The sequence below is a fragment of the Syzygium oleosum genome, unplaced genomic scaffold, assembly GCF_021117445.2.
Source record: "Syzygium oleosum isolate NSW1041296 unplaced genomic scaffold, Sole_v2.1 Sole_v2.17, whole genome shotgun sequence".
Taxonomy (NCBI): Eukaryota; Viridiplantae; Streptophyta; class Magnoliopsida; order Myrtales; family Myrtaceae; genus Syzygium; species Syzygium oleosum.
Genome location: NW_026607501.1, coordinates 5,727,715 through 5,749,902, shown reverse-complemented (window position 1 = coordinate 5,749,902; position 22,188 = coordinate 5,727,715). Strand labels below are relative to the sequence as shown.

The 22,188-nt window shown below is 43.1% G+C and overlaps 3 protein-coding genes and 1 pseudogene across 3 annotated transcripts; 3 read left to right on the top strand and 1 right to left on the bottom strand.

Annotated features, from left to right (window-relative positions):
• Nucleotides 1–388: 388 nt before the first annotated feature.
• Nucleotides 389–2,371, bottom strand: LOC115691634 (UDP-glycosyltransferase 83A1-like). Its single transcript, XM_030618335.2, has 2 exons — nucleotides 1,579–2,371; nucleotides 389–1,335 (listed from the first exon to the last, which is right to left on the bottom strand). The coding sequence occupies exons 1-2, from the start codon at nucleotides 2,252–2,254 to the stop codon at nucleotides 437–439; spliced, it is 1,575 nt and encodes a 524-aa protein (XP_030474195.2). The 5' UTR covers nucleotides 2,255–2,371; the 3' UTR covers nucleotides 389–436.
• Nucleotides 2,372–4,626: 2,255 nt separating this feature from the next.
• Nucleotides 4,627–7,129, top strand: LOC115691631 (flavonoid 3'-monooxygenase-like; annotated as a pseudogene).
• A 4,299-nt stretch (nucleotides 7,130–11,428) lies between these two features.
• Nucleotides 11,429–14,698, top strand: LOC115691637 (chaperone protein ClpB1). Its single transcript, XM_030618338.2, is given in 7 exon segments — nucleotides 11,429–12,581; nucleotides 12,703–12,884; nucleotides 12,973–13,070; nucleotides 13,072–13,593; nucleotides 13,695–13,974; nucleotides 14,062–14,263; nucleotides 14,348–14,698. Coding segments are annotated over 7 exon segments (2,763 nt in total). The 3' UTR covers nucleotides 14,674–14,698.
• Nucleotides 14,699–19,072: 4,374 nt separating this feature from the next.
• LOC115691630 (flavonoid 3'-monooxygenase-like) lies at nucleotides 19,073–22,019 on the top strand. The gene is made up of 3 exons (XM_030618333.2): nucleotides 19,073–19,571; nucleotides 20,291–20,743; nucleotides 21,118–22,019. Exons 1-3 carry the CDS (start codon nucleotides 19,128–19,130, stop codon nucleotides 21,763–21,765), a joined length of 1,545 nt encoding a protein of 514 aa, XP_030474193.1. The 5' UTR covers nucleotides 19,073–19,127; the 3' UTR covers nucleotides 21,766–22,019.
• The last annotated feature ends 169 nt before the right edge of the window (nucleotides 22,020–22,188 follow it).

The window sequence follows — 22,188 nt, the reverse complement described above, 5'->3', positions numbered from 1 at the left end:
CTTTGAAAGAAAATCTAAAGTATCGACTGCTTGGAAAATCTTGGCAGATGATGGAGAATATATAACTGTGGTTTACCTCTTCCTTTCTGCGATTTAAAGAGAATACATCTGCTCCTAGTTGTTATCACAAACGACAGATTTTTTTATTGAACTCGTGCAATGGGGGACCGAGTAATTTTCAGAGTTCAAGTACGACTTTTGCTGACTAACCGAATGATTTCAAAAGTGTATGCATACTATGTCTGCTATATTGCGGCTTAGGCATCCAAACGGGACTTATTTTCCTTCGCTCTTAGGACCAAATTGGTTCAGAAAATGCATGTTAATACGCTCATTTTTTCAGTACTGTCATTTACCACCACGAGAGATTACTGGTGTGAGGCCCATTTCATATTACTAATCCCATGAAATTGATCACTTTTGACACTTGCGCTATTTATACACAGTGATAGACAGCTTCTGAACAACATTTCAGCTGTTCAACAAAATGCTGGATGTTTGTAGAGGACGATCCCCCTTCAGAAACACTCCTTTTGGCCATTCCTCTGAGCCTCTCTGCGTTTTCGTTTATCTGCAAATCAGAGAGTAGCTGTTCTAGTTGTGCTTGTATTTTGTGCCTGGAGACGATCTCTGCCTCCTCTGCCTTCAGGTCTAAACCCACCTTCAAAGTGTCGCATATGTAACTCCTGTTATAGAACTGATCTGCAAAGCAGGGCCAACAAAGGAAGGGTACGCCGTTACTTATGCCCTCCATGGTCGAGTTCCAACCGCAGTGCGTCACGAAACAAGAAACCGAGGGATGAGCAAGGACCTTTTCTTGCGGTACCCATGACACTATTTTTCCTCTATCCGATACCCTCTCCAAGAACCCATCTGGGTACTTGATCTCTTCCACGTTAGTCAAGCCTGACCTCACTACCCACAAGAATGGATGCCCTGAGAGCTCGAGTCCCAGGGCTAGTTCTTCGAATTGGTTTTGGCTGAAAGCCGCTAGACTTCCAAAGGCTACATATATGACTGACTTGCGAGGTTGCAGGTCAAGCCAGTTCAGGCAAGTGAGGTCCTCAGCCCAAAAGTTTCCGAGGCAATCCGTAGAACTTAATGGGCCAACAGGTAGTAGTTCGGGGATCAATCCGCAAGCGGCGTGATCGAGCTCATAGAAAGAGTTGCAGAGGAGCCAGTTCGAGATTCGGGCAGTCTTGTTCACGGTCATAGCATGTCTGAACATGATCTCCTGCCTTCTTTGGTCACCTGGACAGCGCCACAGGAAATCCATGGTCTTCACGGCAGGAAGTTTCGGCGAGAACTGGATCACAGTGTCCGAAGAAGCAGATCCTACAGAGAAATCTGGTGAGGATTTCATTTTCACTTTATCTTCCTCTAATTATGCTTTCAACTTTGCCTGTGTGACAGGTGATAGTTTGCCTTTTCTAAGGTTGTTTCGATTTTGACTGTCCCAAATGTGTGCTTATATATACTTAAAACAGGTGGTGAAAGCACAACATTGGAAAATCACATGCTCAAAGAGACTCCTTGTGCTATCCTTTTCAAAGCTAAAACAAGTCGAAAGATACATACCACAGTTGTCGATTACGCCGGCCTCAACGAGACGTGGGACGAAGAGCGATAAGACCAGGCCTGGTACAACAGTAGGCCAAAACATGGCCCTCTTGATCCCCATTTTCTCGGCAACCTCGAAAGCCCATCCGATAGTCCCATCGGCTATGACACAGGTAACCTTTTCATCCGGAGACGAATTCATCTTCGTCAACAGCTCCTCGAAATGACGGGACATGACCTTCACCCTCATCTCAGCAACTTTCTCTATGTCCCTCATGTCCTTAATCTCTTCCATCCCGTCCGGAATGGTTGCTATCTCAATCCCATCCTGACGATGATCATTGTCCTCCGATGCTTCGAGCATTCGAGTATGAACAGACTTCGTGTTTACGAACGTCACCCTGATCCCGCGACGAGCGACTTGGCTCGACAGCTTCATGAGAGGCCCCACGTGGCCTTGTGCTGGGAAGGCTATCGCTAGAACGTGTGGCCGCCTTTCCATACTTTCCGGCACCGCCGATAGATGACTGCCCTGCGTGTGTGTGTGGGTAAGTGTGGGCGGGTGTGCGAGACAGTAATGTTGTTCTATATTGGTCCAACAGAAAACTATATATGAGCTATCACTGGACCAAAGTTGTGTTGGGAATGGACAAGTTCGTGCATCATCTGAGTTGGTCTTTCTGTCTGTCAGCATATGAATAATGAAAGGTTCCCCTCAACTTGGATTAGAAAAACTGAAAGGTATTCATTAATCGTCTATGTCATCAGATGATGTCAAAAAGCCTTTTCAACAGACCAGTACCATTGACCCTTGCTCGACACTCAAAAAAGCTCAATTGCTCACGAGACGAGAAGCAAATCAAATGCAAGGCAAGATTGTCTAAATTCTACTTTCGTTTTTTTCTTCTCTCTGCCTTGAAGATTTTCTACATTCTGGATCCCAATTTGATGTCTACAGAGGATCCAAAGCTACCACCGAAGGAGGATAGCCAAGTGCAAAAGCTGTTGAAGGGGTCAACAAGGAGAGGAAGAAACATGAAGAGGACGAATAGCTCTGTCGGGGGCATATCTTGAACACACTATCCCATCGATTGTATGATTTATTCACTGAGATGAAATCTGCTAGAGACATATAGAATGCACTCGAATTCAAGTACAAGGTAGAGGAGCAAAGTGCAAATAAATATTTTAATCGCAAAGTATTTTCGTTTTAAGTTTATTGATACTAAACCTTTGTTGGAGCAAGTCTATGAATTGCAAGTGCTTCTCAACAAAATTCGTGCCCTCAAAATTGACATTCTAGAACCCTTTGAAATTGGAGCATTGCAAAATTGCCTCCAAGTTGGAAACATTATGGGAAAAGGCTGATGCAAAAGTTAGAGGACATCACTTTGGATCTAATTCAGAAACATTTTTGAATTGAGCAAGAATCACGTTTACGTGATCATTCTGGATTTATATGATACCAAGGTGAATGCTGTGGATTGTAATGGATTTCAATCCAAAAACCACCAGGCGGGCTTGATAGCGACGGAAATCTTTAGCGCAAGGTTCCCCATCGTGAAGTGCACGAAGGGATAGGGATCCATCTATGAAAGAGGGTGCGACAATATCCTCCCTCAAATTCTTTTTATAAAATATGAAGAAATTGTACCCATATATGGAAAGAGAAAAATATTTTAAGATTTAAACCTTTTTTTTTTTGGCAATGCCGTTTGTAAGATAAAAAAAAAATGTTCGCCATTTGAAGATTGAAATCCACGAGAAATGAAAGAAAATTATTAATTTACGAGTTTGTCTATTGATAGAATATTTATAAAATAATGAACAGACGAGAAAATTATCTAAAAAGTCCTAAACCTTTTGTACAGTGACCAATTTAGTCCTAAACCTTTCAAATGTATCAATTTAGTCCTAAAATTTTTGACGATTTGCCAATTTAGACAAAAACTTTTCAATTGTACCAATTTAGTCCTAAATCTTCTGACGATTTGCCGATGTAGTGCTTTTGGCCAATTATCCAAATAATTAATTTAGGACTAAATTGGCAAGTTTTCAATAGATTTAGGACGAAATTGCCACAATTGAAAGGTTTAAGACTAAATTGTTAAATCTTTTAAAGGTTTAGAATTGAAGTGACCGTCGTACAATAAGTTTAGGACTTTTTTTTACAATTATCCCCTTAATAGACAGATTTTTTGGAGAAGAAAGATAAGGATAGTGATCCCTTAAAAGCAGGAGGTCCTCTTCACTTTATACAATATAGATTAGCCGAATCTGGAGAGTTAGTGTTGCATTTTGTTTTGAAAAGGACCTAGAATGTGCTGCATATTGATGAGTGAGGGAAACAGGATTCATTTGAAACCGGATTTCATGGGTAACGCATTAGCACAGGAAACTTTATTTTGACCAATTCAACGTGGGTCACTTAAGCAATTATATGTATATGGAAGAGACAAAGGGGTGTTCAACTTGTGATCAAGAAAGAAAGCCCAAGATAAACGGTGACATTGGGAAACCATTTGTCTACGAAGTTTATAAGTTATTTGTATGCATGTGATCTCCCACTATCTATCAGCTTAAGTTTTTGGATTGAACATTCTAATATGGTACTAGAGCCGGGTTATGTCTCAGTTTATTTTGTCGCGTGCGACCCCCCATTTCTCAAATTCCATGTGTTATTCACGTTAGTGCATGTGATCTCGCCTCACTGGTTTAAACTTTCAAGTTAGATGTTCTCATGAGGACTACACAATGACTATGACTTTCCCTATATCAAAGCAAATTCTCTGCGAAGTACCTTCTTGTCAAAATGAAAACTTCAAAAAAAATTTAATCTTGGGAAATTACAACGGGTGGCTTTTTTGAATCGTCAAGACCTTTGTTTGTATAGAAAACAACAAAGACAAAAATGGCTGAAAGGCAAGCTGTGGGCTTTGGCAAATGGTGATATATAGAGCGAGAGAGATGCAACAACCATTCAAAGCGTATGCTCTCTATCCGATAGTAACATTACCTAACACTTTGTTCACACAACCACTTCACTTATAACACACATACACAAGCCTCAAACCTACTCTCTCCTCATTTCTATTGTAGCTAACCCACCCCAATAATTCTCCAATCCTTTGAACACACATCTAATTAGCAACACTAATCCAAATAATAACACTCTCTCTTCTAAGGCCATGACGCCTCTCTCTTTCATTCTAGCCACAATAGCCATATTCATCTTCCTCCACTCCCTCCTCAGCAACCTCGCCCGGCCTGCCCGCGCACTCCCGCCCGGCCCAAAGCCATGGCCCCTCATCGGGAACCTACCCCATCTCGACCCCATGTCACCACCACTCCATGGCGGCCCTAGCCCAGGCCTACGGGCCGCTCCTGCACCTGCGGCTCGGGCTTGTTGACGTGGTAGTGACCGCATCGGGCTCCGTGGCAGCCCAGTTCCTGAAGACCCATGATGCCAACTTCTTGAGCCGGCCGCCTCACTCTGCATCGAAGCACCTCGGGTACAACTACCAGGACATGGTGTCCGCGCCATACGGCCCGAGGTGGCAGATGCTAAGGAAGATAAGCTCCGTCCACCTCTTCTCCAGCAAGGCTCTTGACGATCATAGACATGTACGCCAGGTGAGCCGTTTAGTGAGCTCCGATCCAGTTCATCTACGTATATGCATACATATAGACGCGAGTACGTAAATATACATGGACATGTATACACACGGGTAATTGTGCTTGAATTCCGATATGAATTCAAATTTATATAAATGTATGCATAGAGAATTTACCATACATGGTATTTTAAGTGGTTGTTCAATGAATTATTCCCTCTTAGGAATAGATGCTAAAGGGTATTTTAAGTGGTTGTTCAATGAATTATTCCCTCTTAGGAATAGATGCTAAAGGGTTTTAGGTAGAATTAAAACAGATCTGAAAGGTCGATCGGGATAAAATTAAAAACTACTGAAAAGTTTGGGATTTATTTTGTAATTTGGCCAAAAATAAAATGAATAACTCTCCGTGTTTGTTCAATGAATGGATCATTTTCAAGCAATTGATAAGGATCGTCATAGACCAATTCTGTAATCAACCTCTACATCTCTATGATTGTTCTTTCCGCATCACGTAGGGTCTTATTCAATGGACGTTATACAAATTCTGCGTTGCAATTTCATCTCGTGAAGGAAGGACTCGCTGTTTATTTTACTTATTTATTTCAATGTAACAGGAAGAGGTTGGGATACTCACGCGTGCGCTGGCACATGTGGGCTCGGCCTCGGCGAACCTATCCCAACTGCTCAATGTGTGCACGGCGAACGCGCTGGGGCGGGTGATGCTGGGGAAGAGGGTATTCAGGGACAGTAAGGGCGGGGCCGACCCAAAGGCGGACGAGTTCAAGTCGATGGTGGTGGAGGCAATGATGCTGGCGGGCGTGTTCAACATCCGCGACTTCGTGCCGGCCCTCGAGTGGCTCGACCTCCAACGGGTCGCGGCCAAGATGAAGATGCTGCACCGGCGCTTCAACGCTTTCTTGACGGCCATCGTGGAGGAGCACAAGGCCAACATGGGCAATGTGGGAATAAGCACAATGACTTCTTGAGTACTTTGATCTCTTTGCAGGATATTGCCGATAAGGAAGGACGGAATCTCACGGATACCGAAATCAAAGCATTGCTTCAAGTACAATCTCTCTCTCTCGCTAAAAGAGTACTTCTATAACATAACTAGATCATTAGATTAGGTGTATCTCACTTAATACGCATACGATTGGACGAATCAGATTCGATGATTTTGCTCATGCACAAGTATGGACGTAGGCAAATTGGTATTAAAACCTAAGGGGCAAGTTCAAACCAATTTTGAACTTGTTTCATCGTGTGTTGTTTTGTAGAACATGTTCGCGGCGGGCACCGACACTTCCTCTAGCACTACACTACGGAATGGGCCATCGCCAAGCTCATCCGGCAACCCAGAATCCTGGCCCGAGTCCAGGAAGAAATCGACTCCGTGGTGGGATGAGACCGCCTCGTGACCGAGCTCGACCTGCCCCGCCTGACGTACCTCCAAGCCATGGTCAAGGAAGCCTTCCGGCTCCACCCTTCCACCCCTCTATCCCTCGCACGAATCGCGGCCGAGAGCTGCGAGATCAACGGCTACCTCATCCCCAAAGGAGCCACGCTGCTAGTCAACGTGTGGGCCATAGCCCGCGACCCCGACGCTTGGGCCGAGCCCTTAGTGTTCCGGCCGGAGAAGTTCTTGCGAGGCGGCAAGAAGCCCGATGCCGATGTCAAGGGTAACCATTTCGATGTCGTTCCATTCGGGGCCGGGCACAGGATATGCGTGGGAATGAGCTTGGGCTTGAGGATGGTCCAGTTCATGACCGCGACGTTGGCCCACGCTTTCGACCGGGAGTTGGCCGACGGGGTTTCGCCGGAGAAGCTTAACATGGATGAAGCTTACAGGCCCACCATACAACGAGCCGAGCGTTTGTTAGTCCACCCGAAACCGAGACTCGCCTCACATGTCCACAAGGCATTGAGTTGAAGACCTAGTGAACATCATTTAAGCAGTTTTTGGTCGACAGATAATGTGGGCGCGATCCGCGCGAACATCGACCGTATCTACTTGTAATTTGACAGTTAAAAGAGTGGAAGCTACGGATAACGAGGTGAATACGCGTGCAGATTCAGGTTACATTTTTCCATCCGAGTTGCGAGCTGCATATCTAACATCAAAACTCATCTGTAACTAAAGGAAAAGAGTAACTGGGAACAGGAATGGAGGCTTTCCAGGCTCAAGTTGCACCGGCGTGCCGATTTCATACACCTGATATCTCTGCATACCTTGGTTATGACAAGACGAGCTGGACTGCTGGAAGATCCACACCCCATGCCAACGTGCTATCAACACCTGTTAAGGAACGACCCGTGAGCCTGATGAGTCCACATGAAGGGAGTTTGATTCAATTCTCCGTCGTGTCAAGCTACAGCGACATGAATACATGCTCGAATGGCTGAGGCGAAGGAAGATGAAGTTCTGTGCAAGGCTAACAGCCCAAGTTAGACACCAGTGAGAAGTTTCTTCAATGTCCTTTCTTTTGTGACGGAAATGGTGAGAAACTTTTGTCAAGGGAAAAGAAGGAAAAAGGAAGATTAAGAACAGATGGAATAGTAGTGATATTCTTAGAGAATACATCAAATTATTGTTTTCTTAATCTTTGAAGATATGAAATTCATATCATCGTCTTTTTAAAGATACTTTTTCCAGTTCATTATAAAGGATGTCTCTCGATTTCGTACATAACATTGCACATGCTTAATGGGTCTGTGATCAATTGATAGACGAGAGACTGACACATTTTTACAGCTCGTTGCACCTCTCATGAGGTAAATATGACACATGTGTATCGGTTTGAGATTTTTATTATTCAATATCGGAGATGTGACAATGTCAAATAAAGTCTTATGATTTTCGTCTCGTGATTCATCTCAACAAAGAATCACCAAAGTTGGTCCCAATCTTTTATCTTACCTATGGTGTATATATGCCGCTGGTCCCAACAGACAATTCTCTCTTTTCAAGCGCAAAAAACCCTTTGGTCAAAATATATCCGATCCCGAGCCAAGCGATACGAGCGACAAGTCCAAACAGACTATGCTTTAGGCGGGTCAAATTCGAGCAGATGGCTTTCTTTACGAGTCTGAACGGTCGAGGCATATCTCACTTTGGGAAGCTAAACTATTTTACCGTGAGAATATAGGAGCTCAGCTCGATCCGGTCGATTCATTCGAGCCTAAGACCTAAGCAGGTCGGGCTCGACACGCATTCCATGCATTTACAAGTCGGCGGCAACGTTGCCGCCTGTCGGCCCACGAGGTCCGCCGGGCGACAACGCGACATGATCCATCAGTCTCTAAGCTTCTAGAATTGATCTAGATGATAAGATAAAGGAAAAATGACGCAAAGAGTCCCTAAACTTTCATCTAATTTACAAAATGGTCCCTGAAACTTTTAATTTGTTTCAATGTTGTCCCTGAACTTTAATCAAATGCGCAATGTAGTCCTTAAACTTTTAATTTGTTCAATATCATCCATAAACTTTTGGTACATGTTCAATTTAGTCTTGAACTGTATGAAAATGTTTAATGTAGTTCATCCATTAATTTAATAGCATGGACTATATTCAACATTTTCATATAGTTCGGGGATGAAATTGAACATGTACCAAAAGTTCAGCGATCACATTAAACAAATTAAAAGTTTAGGGACCACATTAAACATTAGGCTAAAGTTCGGAGACTACGCAAAATAAATTAAAAGTCTAGGGACTACATTACATATTCAGCTAAAGTTCAGGGATTATTTGGGTCATTATCCCTAAGATTAGACCTGTCAAAATGGGTCATAAACCCATTTCTTAACCCATATATTAGTAAATGGGTCATAAATGGGTTAGTTATATTCAGTAAATGGGTCATAAATGGGTAGAAGTCTTATATTGGTGTTAAATGGGTTGTAAATGGGTCGCAAATGAATTTACAACTGATTTAAACTTAACGCATTTCTCTCGCCCTCACTCAATCTTGCACTCACTCATTCCGCGCTCTCATTTCAGCTTGGGTATGAATTTTCCTATATTTAATTAAATATGGAAGTGTTTTAGCAATACAGGTCTAATCGGGTATGGGTTGGGTATGGGTCGGGTCAGGTCAGGTATGGGTCAAGAAAATTGCATTGCGCATAAATGAGTCATAAACGGGTTAATGGGTCAATTTGGGTCGGACCATTTATGACCCGACCCAAACCCGATCCGACCCACCCATTTGATAGGTCTACCTAAGATAGACACACCGCCCTTTCTTGTCGATGTGGATCGTCTCGCCTTCTGTTTTCCTCCTCGTTTTCTTGGTCATATGGTTAGGATTAGGAATTTTATGAACGGGTCGGGCCCCACGGCCCACTTAGCTTGTCCAGGCCCACTAACAAGGGTGGGCCCACTCCGCCGTCGAGTCCCCGTGAGCAGTCCTACGTGGCAATGACACGCGTCGGCAAAGGGCAACGTGTTTCTAAAAGTTTCTACGCTTACGGCGCGTTTAGTAACGTTTCTACTTATCTATTTTTCTGTTTTTCTGTTCCCTAGAACAAAAAAAGAATAGAAATCTGTTTGGTAACGCATTTTATTTTTCTATTTCCTGGAATAGAAAAATGGCCAAGAAATAGATTTGGAACAGAAATAAGAAGTAGATTTTTTCTACTTCTTTGTTCCCAGAAACAAAAAAAGAAATAGAAAGGTCCGATCCTCTAGCCGCGGCCTCAGCTCCTCCTCCATCCTCCGTCGTCTGTAGACCGTCTCAAAGCACCGGTCCGGTCCATTCCCGGCGGGAATAATAAAAAAAAATTCATAAAAAAATTAAAAAATTCCAAAAATTCATAAAAATCAGAAAAATTCTCAGAAAATCCATAAAAATCAGGAAAACTCAGAAAACCCATAAAAATTTGCAAAATTCTGAAACTGAAAAAATTAAAAAAAATCCATAAAAATTTTCTAGAAAATAAAAAGAGATAGATTTTGGGAAAGCAAAAAATTTTAATAAACTTTTCCCCAAAAAAAAATAAAAAATCACAAAATCACAAAATGGCTTAGAATAAATTAAAAAATTCCGAAAATTCATAAAAATTAGAAAAATTTCAGAAAAATCCCTAAAAAAATTAGAAAATTAAAAAATTCCAAAAATTCATAAAAATCATAAAAATTCTCAAATCCATAAAAATAAGAAAAACTCAGAAAACCCATAAAAATTTGCAAAATTCCGAAATTGAAAAAATTAAAAAAAAATCGTAAAAAAGTTTCTGGAAAATAAAAAGAAACAGATTTAGGGAAAGTAAAAAAATTTAATAAATTTTACCCCAAAAAAATAAAAATAAAATTCAGAAAATGGCTTAGAATACCTGTGGCCACCCACTTTGAGTGAAATGTAAATTTTTTTAGGTGTCCAAGTGGTATTTTTGAAGATTCCTTAGTTTAGGGATTAAAAGGGGTTTTAAACCCCTAAAAAGGATTAGACAAACCAATAAACCATGCTTATTGATTTTTTTTCACTTATAATTTGTACTTATAGTTAAATAAAAGATATAGATTTGAATGCAAAAAATTGGGAATAGAAATTTTTTTGGTTGTACCAAACGCATTTCTGTTCTTTTTCTATTCCAGGAATAGAAATTTTGTGCAGTTACCAAACACATTCTTTTGCTCAAAAACTCATCCAAGAAATAGAAATAGAAAAAACTATTTCTAAAAAGAAATTATTTCCAGAAACAGAAACGTTACCAAACGCGCCCTTAGTCGTCTCTCGCTCTCGCTCTTCCTTCACCGAAGCACCGCCACCTTTTCGCGCTTCCATCACACTCGAGGAAGCCAAGCATCAAGAAGCGGAATTCAGGCGAACCCCAGATCAAATTTGAGCCTTCTCGACACAGATTTCGTGAGGTAATGCATGCTGACTGATGAAAGCTTCATCTTGTGCTCTTCACGTCTGTCTGTCTGCCTGCTTCGTTGCTTATGCCAATTGTGTGTGTGTGTGTGTGTGTGTGTGACTGTGCTTGTTGTCGATTGCAAGGAATGATTTTTCCATCTTTTGCTGAAAGAATTTTCTTTAAGTTTCGCTGCAAATCCAGTGGTTTGAGGGTTAGAGTAATATTGGGTTGTCACTTGTTGTGATCACTGTCTACGGTTGTTACTCGTTTGGTGGGGGGGGTTCATGATTCACTAGTCTTTGATCTTCAGTCAGTCAGTGGATGATTATATGTTTTTCTCTGGCCATCTGACATTGGCATTGCTGTTTTTAAGTCTCTGGGAGGCATCATAATGACTCCTGAGAAGTTCGCCCACAAGACAAACGAGGCGCTAGTCAGTGCTAGCAACCTGGCGGCGAGCGCCGGCCATCCGCAGTTCACTCCTCTCCATCTCGCCGTCGCCTTGATCTCGGACTCAACCGGGATCTTCAATCAGGCGATCACCAGCGTCGGCGGCGAAAATGCCGCGAAAGCGGCAGAGAGGGTCCTGAAGCAAGCCCTGAGGACGCTTCCCTCGCGGAGCCCGCCGCCAGACAAAGTTGCCGCGAGTTTAAGTTTGATTAAGACGATAAGGCAGGCTCAGGCCACTCAGAAGGCGCAGGGGGACTCTCATCTGGCCGTCAATCAGCTCGTCTTAGGCCTCCTCGAGGACTCCCAAATCAGGGAGCTGCTTAAAGAAGCCGGGGTTGATCCGGCAAGAGTGAAGTCCGAGGTCGAGAAGCTGCACGGTAAAGAAGGGAGGAGAGTGGAAAGTGCCTCGGGAGACACCAATTTCCAGGCATTGAAGACTTACGGAAGAGACCTGGTCGAGGAGGCTGGTAAGTTGGACCCTGTCATCGGTCGCGACGAGGAGATTGGGAGGGTTGTGAGAATCCTCTCAAGGAGGACTAAAAACAACCCAGTTCTTATTGGAGAAGCCGGAGTGGGTAAAACTGCCGTGGTAGAAGGCTTGGCTCAGAGGATAGTGAAAGGCGATGTGCCAAGCAACTTAGCTGACGTGAAAGTCGTGGCATTGAACATGGGCGCTCTGGTCGCGGACACGAAGTATAGAGGGGACTTCGAGGAGCGTGTCAAGGCAGTTTTGAAGGAAGTGGAAGAGAACCAAGGGAAAGTGACTTTGTTCATTGATGAAATTCACCTTGTTCTCGGTGCCGGGCAAATCAAAGGGTCGTCCATGGATGCTGCAAATCTGTTTAAGCCCATGCTCGCTAGGGGTCAGCTCAGGTGCATCGGCGCCACAACCCTCGATGAGTACAGGAAGTATGTCGAGAAAGACGCGGCCTTTGAGAGGAGGTTCCAACAGGTTTATGTGGCGGAGCCGAGCGTTGCTGACACAATTAGCATTCTGCGAGGGCTGAAAGAGAAGTATGAAGGGCATCATGGTGTTCGGATTCAAGACCGAGCACTTGTGGTCGCTGCACAATTGTCGAGCAGATACATAACTGGTATGGTGGCAATATGACTGTTTTCCCACTTTTTCTGCAACGTGACAAAATTCTCGTATTCTTGTTGCTTAATTTAAGGTGATTATGTGGCTGTGACTTTAACTTTTTTCATTCGTGTTAGGTCGTCGTCTGCCCGACAAGGCCATAGATCTGGTCGACGAGGCCTGTGCGAATGTGCGAGTCCAGCCGGATAGCCAGCCGGAGGAAATTGACAACCTTGAAAGGAAGAGAGTGCAATTGGAAATCGAGATACATGCTCTCGAGAAAGAAAAGGATAAGGCAAGCAAAGCTCGATTAGTGGAGGTAAGAAATATGATATGATGTGCGCAAATGCCTGGCTAAAATTTGTCTCGACAATTCCTTGTACTGTTCGGCATTAATTTGATGCTAGGTTCATAAGGAGCACGATGACTTGAGAGACAAGTTTCAGCCTCTGATAATGAAGTACAAAAAGGAAAAACAAAGAATCGACGAGATTCGGCAGCTCAAGCAAAAGAGAGGAGCTCCTCTTTGCTGCCCAAGAGGCCGAAAGAGGATATGACTTGGCTAGAGCTGCTGATTTGTGGTATGGGGCGATCCCGGAAGTGGAAAATGCTATTGCGGAGCTCGAAGGAAATGCCGAAGGGAACTTGATTTTGACCGAGACCGTCGGGCCAGAGCATATAGCAGAGGTAGTGAGCCGCTGGACAGGCATACCTGTTACAAGGCTCAGCCAGAACGAGAAAGAGAGGTTGGTCAGGCTCGCAGAGAGATTGCATCAGAGAGTTGTCGGACAAAATCAAGCGGTCGATGCTGTTGCCGATGCTATGTTGAGGTCGAGAGCCGGGTTAGGAAGACCACAGCAACCAACTGGATCATTCCTATTCCTGGGTCCATCTGGAGTCGGCAAGACAGAGCTCGCAAAGGCTCTCTCCGAGCAGCTCTTTGATGATGAAAACCAAATTGTAAGAATCGACATGTCCGAGTACATGGAGAAACATTCGGTCGCACGTCTGATTGGTGCGCCTCCCGGGTAAGCATGTTAATAAGTTTCAAACGCCACGCCTCCATCAATGAAATTAATCATTAGATGACTAGACGGCATTACCAAAACATCATATAATGCGTTTGCAGATATGTCGGACATGAGGAGGGTGGGCAACTAACCGAGGCCGTGAGGCGGAGACCTTACAGCATTGTGCTATTCGACGAGGTTGAGAAAGCTTGTGTATCTATCTACAACACCCTTCTTCAAGTTTTGGACGATGGAAGACTTACTGATGGCCGGGGCCGCACGGTCAACTTTCGAAATACCGTAATCATCATGACCTCAAACCTCGGGGCAGAGCACCTCCTGTTGGCACTTACAGGCAAGTGCTCGATCGAAGTTGCTCGCGATCAAGTCATGCAAGAGGTGAGTGATGTGACTCTCACATACGCAGTTCAACTACTAGGATTCAGGATCAGATAGTAGAAATTATGCTGTGTTCTCCTTTGGCAGGTGAGGAAGCATTTCAGGCCAGAGTTGCTTAACCGGCTCGATGAGATCGTTGTGTTCAATCCACTGTCACGCGATCAACTGAGGAAAGTTGCCAGGTTGCAGATGAAAGAAGTGGCTGGTCGGCTTGCCGAGAGAGGCATCGCTTTGGCAGCGACCGACACAGCTTTGGACTACGTCTTAGCCGAAAGCTTCGATCCACTCAGTACATAAATCAAGACACTTGGTCTTGGACATGTTCGTTTTGTCTTGCAATCAAGTGCTCAATCTGAAATGCTTATGTGTGCAGTTTGTCTTTTTTTTCAGGCTTATGGTACTAGACCTATCAGGAGGTGGCTGGAGAAGCGAGTCGTGACCGAGCTGTCAAGGATGCTCATAAGGGAGGAGCTCGACGAGAACTCGACCGTCTACATAGACGCCGCGCCACACGCTGACGGCTTGGCGTACCAAGTGGAGAAGAATGGAGGACTTTTCAATCCAGAAACCGGGCAGAAGTCGGAGATACTCATTCAGGTACCGAACGGGCCCAAAAATGACACGGCTCGCATGCCGGTAAACAAGATCAAGATCGAGGAAATCGACGCTGATGAAGAAATGGATGACCTGAATCCGTGATTGGAGATTCAGCCAAAGTGTTGCCGAATTTTTCTGCCCTTTTGATGTTGTCAAAATCAACCTATGCTTTTGGTACTGTTTTATCTTCCTATGTGTGGTACCATTTAGGGGTGAGCAACTTGGACCGCCCAAACCGGGACCAGACCAGACCAGACCGGACCGGACCGATGCGTTTGGTCCAGTTCTCGGGACTATCGGTCCGGTTCCCGGTTCCTAAAAGCGGAACCGGTTTCCGGGCGGTCCGGTTCCCAGTTCTAAGGGGGGAACCGGACCGGACCGGACCGACTATTTAATATATATTTTTGTTATTTTTTTCTTTAAAAAAATTAATAAAATGTGAACTAAACTCTAAGTGAACTTTGTTATCATAAAATCATTGATAAAAATTAGTAAAATGTGAATTAAACCGTAAGTGAACTTCATTGACATAAATTCATTGACAAAAATTAGTAAAATGTGAACCAAACCTTAAATGTTTAACCCAAAAAAAAAAACTAAACTCTAAGTGACCGGTTCCATTGGACCGGACCGGCGGTCCAGTCCGGTTCCCGGTCCTAGAACCAACCGGTCCGGTCCACGGTTCCCAAAATTGGGAACCGGACCGGACCGGGAACCGATCACCCCTAGTACCATTGGTAAATTATTTTATAAGTTGGGTAGTCTTTATAATATTATCATTATATAGCTTAGGGCAGCTGAAAATTATGATTAGTGTAATTTTTGAAAATTTAAATAGCGTTTAAATTTGCCTAAAATTTTGTTTAGTGTAATATTGAAAATTTAAATAGTCTTAAATTTGCCTAAAATTTCTTTTTATTAGGTGGATGGTGGGTTTTGCCAATCTTTCAATGTCTCATAAGTCTATTTAGGTTTTAGGTTTTATGTATTTTGCAAAAAATAAATGATTTAAAAAATATTTTTTATATAAATAATTGTTTATTTCGCTTGAAATAATTAGTCATCAGAAAATGTTTTCATTATCATCGGTAATTTATGTCTAAGTATTTTAGTGAATGATGAAAATATTTTTCATTGACTAATTATTTCAAATAATTATTTTCAAGGAAATATTTTTCTAATTATTTATTTTTTCGAAATAAACGGGATATTAAAGCGAAAATATAATAGGAAAAATGAAGCAAACAATCCCTAAACTTTGGTCCAATGTGCAATTTGGTTCCTGAACTTTTAAATTTGTTCAATTTAGTCCCCGAACTTTAACCTGATGTTCAATACGGTCTCTGAACTTTTAATTTGTTCGATGTGGTCCCTGGATTTTTGGTACATGTTCAATTTAGTCTTTGAACTAAAATGTTTAATGTAGTCCTTCAATCAATTCAAGTTCAGGGACCACATTGAACATTTTCATATAGTTCGGGACTAAATTGAACATGTACCAAAAGTCCATGGACTACATTGAACATTAAGTTAGAGTTCAGAAACCACATTAAATATTAGAATAAAGTTTAGGAGCCAAATTACATATTGAGCTAAAATCTATAAACTATTTATGTCGTTATCGCAATATAATATCATAACCATACATATATATTTATATATATAATGCTACCCACGTTGTCACATCATATAAGATGTGTCATGCATTAATGTTACGTGGGACTCTGTTGGGCTTTAAATTGGACTTTCCAATCCTATGTTTTTTCTCTTTCATATTTATTGTTGTCCTTCTGTTTGTTCTTTATTGTTGCAAAGAAATATCAAATCTCTATCAGACGGAAAAGTACGGTCATACATATGTAAGATTACCTCAGCAGAGGATTCCGATTTGTCTAACGGCCCGAAAATATTTTTAAGAAATTGAAAAAGTGAACGAGCAAAAAGGGCATGATTGCAATTGAGTGGGGGTCGTAAATTGAATGACCGCTAAATTAGTGGGGTCGAAAAATTAATGTCCCGTCCCCACTGTACGAACCTCCAATAATATTTTAAAGAGAAAATGATACACATAATTTCTAAACTTTAACTTAATATGCAATTTGATTCCTGAACTTTTAATTTTATTCAATATAGTCCTTAAACTTTAACCTAATGTTCAATATGATCCTTGAACTTTTAGTATATGTTCAATTTAGTCCCTGAACTATATGAAAATATTCAATGTGGTCAGTCCAGGGACCACATTAAATATTAGATTAAAGTTCGGGGACTAAATTGAACAAATTAAAAAATTCAGGAACCAAATTGCATATTTGGCTAAACTTCAGGAACTGTTTGTGTCATTTTCTCTATTTGAAATTTTTGTCCGTGCACTTTTAGTTAATTCGGAAATATATGCTATTTTTATGGAAAATCTTACATCGAATTTCACATGCAAAGGTGTATATATATATAAAAAAAAAATTTCAACATGTGCACCCCACATATCAGCAAGTCTGTGTTATCCACCGGCACATTTAAGAGCTTCATTTTTCATGTGTAAAAGCTACAAAAGTATGTTAGGACATAGAGAATATGTGCCTAAAAGTGTATGATCTTGTGCCATATTAAGAGAAATGGAACGTGAGCATGTGCAATTAATTTGTCTAAATTTGCTTAAACGGGTTGGGAGTTTGACCCACATAGACGAATGCACGCGGAGTTTTATTCTTTTTTAACTTTTTTCAATTTTTGTGCTTTGTCTTCATGTCTAGCTCGAACGTATTTAGAAAGAAGATCTTTTGTCTGATGATAGACCGCTCCGGTCGCTTTAGATGAAAAGAGGCTCGCAATTCGTGGACCTTATACTTTCCCGTGGCGTTGCTTCGCCGCGCTTTTCACCGTGTGAGTCCAGCCCGTATCTCTCGATTCCCAACATTCTCCCACGTGGGTCGAGATCCTCTCAACCGAGGAAACAAATCGGATATGCTATACTCATATAGCACTTCGAAATACGTACTAGATGTTTTCTATAGTCGAATTCACCTTATTTTGAGTAAGGGTTAATACCACGAAAAACCTCAAATTGGGACGCATGTGACAAATTTACCCCAAACTAATTTTTTGACCACCAAAAACCCCAAACCGATACACTTGTAATAAATTTACCCTCCGTTAAATTGGATTAATATCACAAAAAATTACAAACCAATAAACATATGAAACTGAGAAGTAAAACCCTAAATCAATACACTCGTCAACTGTCACGTGTCATCAAACTCAGCAATTTGACGGTAAAATTTAACGGGAACTAATGAAGGGTAAATTTGTCACAGATATATTAATTTTAGATTTTTTGTGATATTAACCCTTTGAGTAACGACAAGGTTGAGATGCTCTTCCATTTCACTTCCCACACTTTCCCCCCACATGATCATACAAGGGTTACAAGTTAAGCCACTTCCTACCCTAATGCTACTCTCCCAACATCACACATGAGAAACCTTAAGAACGATGATAGGTCAATAGGGGGTTGTCAAATGTCACTGTGAAGAAGATTAGGTGGAAATGGGGTTAGAGCAACACAGCAATGTCGCGTGCCCTACCAAACTTGAATTGAATTTTGTATGGATTTCGTGTCTTCGCAAGGGACCATAGAATCTGCAAAATCAGCGCCCCTCCTCCGAGATTGCAATGTCATGTGATACCACACCGCACAACATGGCATTAGAGATTCCACGGGGCAGAAAGATTTCTATTGTCAGGAAAGGTTAAGTTTTCTGATGGGATAAGCGTACTGGAAGCCGTAAAACTTGTCAAAAAAAATTGCGATTGAGTCCTTAGACTTTCAAAAAAACAAGTCGTAAAACTTGTCACGGAAGTGTAACTGAGCCCTAAAACTTTCATAAAGTGCGATCGAATCTTAAAACATGTTAAATTGGTGCAATCGAGTCCTTTCATTGGCTTCGTTCAACTTGACCAACGGAAAATGCTAACAAGTTTTAGGACTTGACTGCACCAACTTGATAAATTTGAGGACTTTTGCGATAAGTTTCAGGACTCGATTGCACTTTTCGAAAGTTTTACAACTCAATCGTACGAAAAATGCTGACAAGTCTTAAGATTCAATTGCGCCAACTTGATCAATTTTAGGACTTGATTACATATTTTTAAAATTTCGGGACTCAGTCGCACCTTTACGACAAGTTTCGAAACTCAATTGCAGAAGAGCAGTCATCCCTTTTGTAATCTAATCACTCGCTTGCTGCTCATGGGTCATAAATCAAAATGGATTGGAGTAAAGTTCAAGAGGGCCTCAAATTTCATGGGGTTTGTCACGTGGCTGATGAATAAGAGTGGGGGAGAGAGACGCAACGACCATTCAAGGCATGTGCCTCCTAACATTCCAATGCCCAATACTAACCTACCTATCACGCACAAAACCATGGACAGGACTCTAATCTACTTCCTCTAATCTACTCTCACCCACACATACGCCACTATAAAATTTCCAACCCTTCTTGACACACACATCCTAAATCATAACACACACACACATTCTCTCTCTCTCAAAGGCCATGGCACCCCTCTCTCTCATCCTGGCCACCATAGCCATATCCATCTTCCTCTACTCCCTCCTCGGCTACCTCCGCCGGCCAGCCCGCCCGCTCCCCCCCGGCCCGAGGCCGTGGCCCCTCGTCGGGAACCTGCCCCACCTCGGCGCCGTGCCCCACCACTCCATCGCCGCCCTGGCCCGGACCTACGGGCCGCTCATGCACCTGCGGCTCGGGCTCGTCGACGTGGTGGTGGCCGCGTCGGCCTCCGTGGCCGCCCAGTTCCTGAAGACCCACGACGCCAACTTCTCGAGCCGGCCGCCCAACTCCGGGGCGAAGCACATCGCGTACAACTACCAGGACCTGGTGTTCGCGCCCTACGGCTCGAGATGGCGGATGCTGAGGAAGATTAGCTCCGTCCACCTCTTCTCCGGCAAGGCTCTAGATGATTATAGACATGTTCGGCAGGTGAGCAGTTTATATGCCTAAGCATAGATGTGAGTACTAAATTATTTGATGCGATCTCAATATTATTATAAAGTAACTTTTTCCTTGGGGTCATGACTAAAAATTAGTCCTTTCTGCGGGACCCATAACTTAAATAAATGCCCGCTCTCTTTTTAGTAAAGCTAGGATCCAGAGCACACGAAAGAACTTTATGTGAAAATAAAGGCCAAATTGCAACAGAAGTCCTCACCTTTTGTCTTTTTTTTCAATTTTATCCCCAACTCTTTTGGGTTATCCAAATAGATCCCCACCTTTTGAACTCGTATCAAATCTATGCCCTAGAAGATTCGGTCGAATTTTCATTAAAAGGGCCCTTTTCTAGTTTTTTTTTTAATTTTCAGAAGAACTCAAAATTATTATACTAAAACCGAGAACTATTAAGAAAGTTGTTAATTTTGTGATTTGGCCAAAAATTAAGTTACTGACTTTGAGGGTTTGTTCAATGAATGGGACCATTTTCAAGCAATAAATAGGGGACGAATTTGGTTATCAACGTCTACATCTATCATTACTCTTTTCACGTCACGTAGGGCACGAATTTAGTGGATTTAACGCAATTTATGTGTCGCACTTTGAACTTGTCCACGGCATCTCTTTAAAATTGGACCATGTCAAGTTCTCTTTGGCATGAACATCACACAAACTTACAATTTATATACTTATTTATTTCAATGTAATAGGAAGAGGTCGCGATACTCACAAGTGCGCTGGCACGTGTGGGTTCGGCCCCGGCGAACCTGGCCCAACTGCTCAACGTGTGCACGGTGAATGCCCTGGGGCGGGTGATGATGGGGAAGAGGGTGTTCGGGGACGGGAGCGGCAGGGGCGACCCGAAGGCGGACGAGTTCAAGTCGATGGTGGTGGAGGTGATGGTGCTGGCGGGCGTGTTCAACATCGGCGACTTCGTGCCGGCCCTCGAGTGGCTCGACCTCCAAGGGGTCGCGGCCAAGATGAAGAAGCTGCACAAGCGCTTCGATGCCTTCTTGATGGCCATCTTGGAGGAGCACAAGGCCAACATGGGCAAACCCGGGAACAAGCACAATGACTTGTTGAGTACTTTGATCTCTCTGCAGGATGTTGCCGATGAGGAAGGAGGGAAGCTCACGGATACCGAAATCAAAGCATTGCTTCTAGTAAAATCTCACTCTCTCTCTCTCTCTCTCTCTCAAATAGTACTCATATAACATATCTAGATCGTTAGATTAGGCGTATCCCATTCAACACGTATTGGTCTAAACGAGATTTATGTACATGTCGGTTTGATACGAATCGGATCCGATAACTTTTGCTCGTGCACAAGTATGGACGTAGGCAAATTGTTATGAACATTGAAGGGGCAAAACATTAATTTTGATTTCTTTAACATGGTAGATTGCTTTAACTAAAGTGGGTAAGAAAGGACATCACGTGGTGGTGTGGTGTAACCAAGTGGTGTAACTCATGTTTTGTTATGAAGTTGGGAACTCCAAGTAGTGAAGTTGTCTCATCGTGTGTTGTTGCGTTGCAGAACATGTTCACGGCTGGCACCGATACTTCCTCCAGCACCACGGAATGGGCCATCGCGGAGCTCATCCGGCACCCCAAAATCCTGGCCCGAGTCCAGGAAGAGATCGACTCCGTGGTCGGGCGAGACCGCCTCGTAACCGAGCTCGACCTGCCTCGCCTGACGTACCTCCAAGCAGTGATCAAGGAAACCTTCCGGCTCCACCCGTCCACCCCTCTATCCCTCCCGAGGATCGCAGCCGAGAGCTGCGAGATCAACGGCTACCACATCCCCAAAGGTGCCACGCTGCTAGTCAACGTGTGGGCCATAGCCCGCGACCCCGACACTTGGGCCGAGCCCTTGGTGTTCCGGCCAGAGAGGTTCTTGCCGGGCGGCGAGAAGCCCAATGTCGACGTCAGGGGTAACGATTTTGAGGTCATTCCATTCGGGGCCGGACGCAGGATATGCGCAGGAATAAGCTTGGGCTTGAGGATGGTCCAATTCATGACCGCGACGCTAGCCCACGCTTTCGACTGGGAGTTGGCCAACGGAGTTTTGCCGGAGAAGCTTAACATGGATGAAGCTTATGGGCTCACCTTACAGCGAGCCGAGCCTTTGTTGGTCCACCCGAAACCGAGACTCGCCTCACATGCCTACAAGGCCTCGAGTTGAAGCGTTCGCGAACATCCTTTTTGGCAGTTTCACACGTTTGGCTGATAGAATAGAGAGGGCAACTTGCATGGATGCAGATTCAGGTCACATTCTTCATGAGCAATTTGCATCTCGGTCGCAAGTTGTATCTGTGTGCTGGTGATTCTATGAGAAAAAGATTCAGGGTATTGGCAAAGATGGTCCACAAAGTTATGTAAAAAAACCAAATAAAACTCATCAATAACTGAATGAAAAGAGTTAATTGAGAACAACAATGGATGCTCTCCAGGCTCAAAGCTGGCATTGGCGAGCCAATTTCATACGTTGGATCTCCAAAATTGACATCGCAAAGACGAGAGATTCTCAATTTGAACAGCAAAGAGGCACCTGTCTTATGCAGCCATTAATCAGTATTCGCCTTTCACACCGAAATATCTTCAAAAA

What these genes read in the sequence shown, in the direction of transcription:
- LOC115691630 (XM_030618333.2), top strand. Translation starts at nt 19,128, where the DNA reads ATGGCACCCCTCTCTCTCATCCTGGCCACCATAGCCATATCCATCTTC. An exon ending in ATTATAGACATGTTCGGCAG is followed by an intron (nt 19,572 to 20,290) that starts GTGAGCAGTTTA and finishes TCAATGTAATAG; the next exon opens with GAAGAGGTCGCGATACTCAC. An exon ending in AAATCAAAGCATTGCTTCTA is followed by an intron (nt 20,744 to 21,117) that starts GTAAAATCTCAC and finishes GTTGCGTTGCAG; the next exon opens with AACATGTTCACGGCTGGCAC.
- LOC115691634 (XM_030618335.2), bottom strand. Translation starts at nt 2,254, where the DNA reads ATGCTGACAGACAGAAAGACCAACTCAGATGATGCACGAACTTGTCCA. An exon ending in CGGCGTAATCGACAACTGTG is followed by an intron (nt 1,336 to 1,578) that starts GTATGTATCTTT and finishes ATTTCTCTGTAG; the next exon opens with GATCTGCTTCTTCGGACACT.